General features: G+C 44.1%; 1 protein-coding gene across 1 annotated transcript; it reads left to right on the top strand.

The window, feature by feature from the left end:
- Positions 1–315: 315 nt before the first annotated feature.
- Positions 316–813, top strand: GDNF (glial cell derived neurotrophic factor). Its single transcript, XM_010158120.1, has one exon. The coding sequence runs from the start codon at positions 334–336 to the stop codon at positions 811–813; it is 480 nt and encodes a 159-aa protein (XP_010156422.1). The 5' UTR covers positions 316–333.
- The last annotated feature ends 2,142 nt before the right edge of the window (positions 814–2,955 follow it).

Here is a 2,955-nt window from a genome sequence, read left to right as displayed (position 1 = left end):
GTGTAACCTCTCTACAGTAGCTTCGTCCACCCATTAATTATTATGTGTACCATTGCCTCGATTTTGACAGGGCTCATTCAGTATTGAAAGATGCGCTGGAGTGCTACCAAGCATCAGCAGACACCTACAGAGATGCATACATATCTCACTTATTTTTCCCCAAATGAGTTTCTGTGATGATCTAAACCGTTCCAAATTCTCCCTGATTTCCGAGGGTCCTGGGCATGCACTCGGAAGTGGTGGGCAGACCAGCTTGCATGTGTCTGAGTTTTTTGAACCACAAATGGACACACTTAATGACAAAGCCTTTTCTCTCTTTCCCAAACAGCTAATATGCCAGAGGACTATCCAGATCAGTTTGATGAGGTAGTGGACTTTATTCAAGCCACCATTAAAAGACTGAGGAGGTCACCAGATAAACAGACTCCGATTTTTTCTAGGCGGGAGAGAAACCGGCAGAACGCAGCCACAAACTTGGAGAATTCCAGCAAAAAGGGAAGGAGGAATCAAAAGGGAAAAAATAGGGGATGTGTCTTAACAGAAATACATTTAAACGTGACTGACTTGGATTTGGGATACGAAACCAAAGAAGAGCTAATTTTCCGATATTGCAGTGGATCTTGTGATGCAGCCGAGACCACTTACGACAAAATTTTAAAAAACTTAACCAGAAAGAAAAAACTAGTCACTGACAAAGTGAGGCAAGCGTGTTGCAGACCCACAGCCTTTGATGATGACCTGTCCTTTTTGGACGATAACCTGGTTTACCACATACTGAAAAAACATTCCGCAAAAAGGTGTGGATGCGTCTAAGGGTTGCACGCCAGAGGCGGGGGCAGGGTTTGGTTTCCGTTTTTTAGGGACCAAGGTTCCTGGGGATGCGTCTGCTCAGAGCGGAGAAAAGAGGACCAAGAAGGCAGAACAGGGGGTCGAGAGAGCCCTGGGAGGGGCACGAGGCGGCGTAGGAGGATGGAGACTTTTGACATTCTGCGGGGAGGTAAAAAACAGCTCAGGAGGAGATGCCGATGGCTGGATGGCGTGCGTGCTCCCTTTCCCATTTGACACAGTCCACCATCAATGAGACTCGAATCCACGAGGCATGTTCTTAAAAACACAACCCTGCCAGAGCACACTGTGTTGTAGTTATGTCATCCGTGCCAGGAAGCTTAGCTGAGAAGTAGCTTAGGACTTACCTTACTCATCCCTTGTGCCCTCAGCTTCATCAAAAGACACATTGTGCTACTGCTCGTTGAAGGGCGGTTCCTAAGCATTTAGGACAACTTCTAAGCTATAATAAGATTAACCTCCTAAGTAAGATGATATCGGGCAAATACCAAAATTCCCAGGCTCAAGTTCAGTAGGGCCAGTATCAATACGAAGCAAAACGGTTCCACTTACTGATTAAGTTTAGTCATTTCCATCCTGTGCTTCTTCAGAGCGCATGGATTTCATTCTTCTGCTACCTACGAAAACAAGTTGAGTTTTTAAGCACTTCTTTCTAGTATAGTAAGAGAAATAACAAGCCTGGCCTACACAAAACGTGTTTCTTTTGGTTTACAAAGGACTAACGTCACTTGCGTAACTGCGTTTCTATTTGGTCATTGTGAGTGAGCAGAGACTACTTGATGCAATGCATCTGTTCAGAGACATAAATATACAGAAGATATTTATTGAGATTAAGTTATTGTTATTTATTACAGTTCAGTAATGAGTCTCCTTTCCTTATTTATTGAAGTTTCTTTTCAAAGGTGCCAAAGTAGAAGGTGCTTGGAGGATACAGAGAGACAATGAAGTTGGGAACAACGGTCCGTGCTTTTGATTGAAAGTGTTAACTTGAATGCAAAAAATCACTTACTTTACCTTTTTTTCTTTTAAACAAAATCCTGATTATGTTCACAAAATGTAGTGCTGAAGCCTGCAGCCCTTCACTAAGACTTTTGAAAATTACTGCAATCCTACACGTGCAGGAGCAGCAATGGCTCCGGACGAGTGAGGGTCACAGAACTTGGCTCAGCATTAGCAATTTGTTAGAAAAACTAACTCTAGTCATATTTTTAATGTAGCCACATTTTTTTCCTCACACGTTTTTGGCAACTGACCTCATATAACTATTGACAAGTGGAAAATAATCACGTTTAGCCTTGTAGTTTCTTGTTATGTTTATTTAAGCTTTTCCTTCCGTATTTCCGTATAGAAGAGGTTAAGTCCCTCTTACTAGTTATACCTGGATTTAATATAGCCTGCAGGTAAACAGTTGTTTTAAATAACCAAAGTGTTTTGTATAATTTGCTGAAACATTACAGGGTCGTACCCACACAGCAGAACAGTCTGGGTTTCCTTACGATGAGGGAGGTTGTACGGCAGAGGTGTTGATATCTGACTGCTAATGTAGGCTCTCATTCTGGAGACTCTTTTCCTGAGGGAGCAGCCGTGTAGGTCAGTAGACATACCTGACAACCAGTGAAGCATCAACTCCCACAAAAACAACAGTAAGAAAAAAAAAACACCTACTGAAAACCAAAAAAAATGATGGTCTGACCTTTTATCTCGTGCATGCGATGGCTTTCCATACTCGTTTTGTCCCCGGCCCCTCGGGGCACCACAGAAGAAAGGTCTAGAGGTCAAAAAAGTCCAGAACAGGCATAGAAAGATGTATCAGGTGTATGAAATGTAAGTCAGCCTCGACCTTCGCTGCTTTCCTGGGCAGATGGAGGGTAGCCGCACAGCCCACCCTGGGGGTCTGTTCTTGCACTGCCATGGGGATACTTTACCCTCCGTGCTGGGGCAGGGGTGGTACAGCTGATACCACCGCCAGCATCGGCATGATTTGAGCAGCAAAAGCCTGCTAAGCTGAGGGTAACCTGCACTGCTGGGCAGTTGACCAGACACAGCGCTCAGAGGTGGGCTTTCACTTGCCCCATTTGCTGAAAACTTAGCCCAAAGCATTTTCTGTGC

Source organism: Eurypyga helias, unplaced genomic scaffold (assembly GCF_000690775.1).
Source record: "Eurypyga helias isolate BGI_N326 unplaced genomic scaffold, ASM69077v1 scaffold36438, whole genome shotgun sequence".
Classification (NCBI taxonomy): Eukaryota; Metazoa; Chordata; class Aves; order Eurypygiformes; family Eurypygidae; genus Eurypyga; species Eurypyga helias.
Note: the sequence above shows the minus strand (reverse complement) of the source record. Positions and strands in the feature narration are given on the sequence as shown.

Bases quoted from the DNA above. Each gene is read 5' to 3' on its own strand.
- GDNF (XM_010158120.1), top strand. From the start codon at position 334: ATGCCAGAGGACTATCCAGATCAGTTTGATGAGGTAGTGGACTTTATT.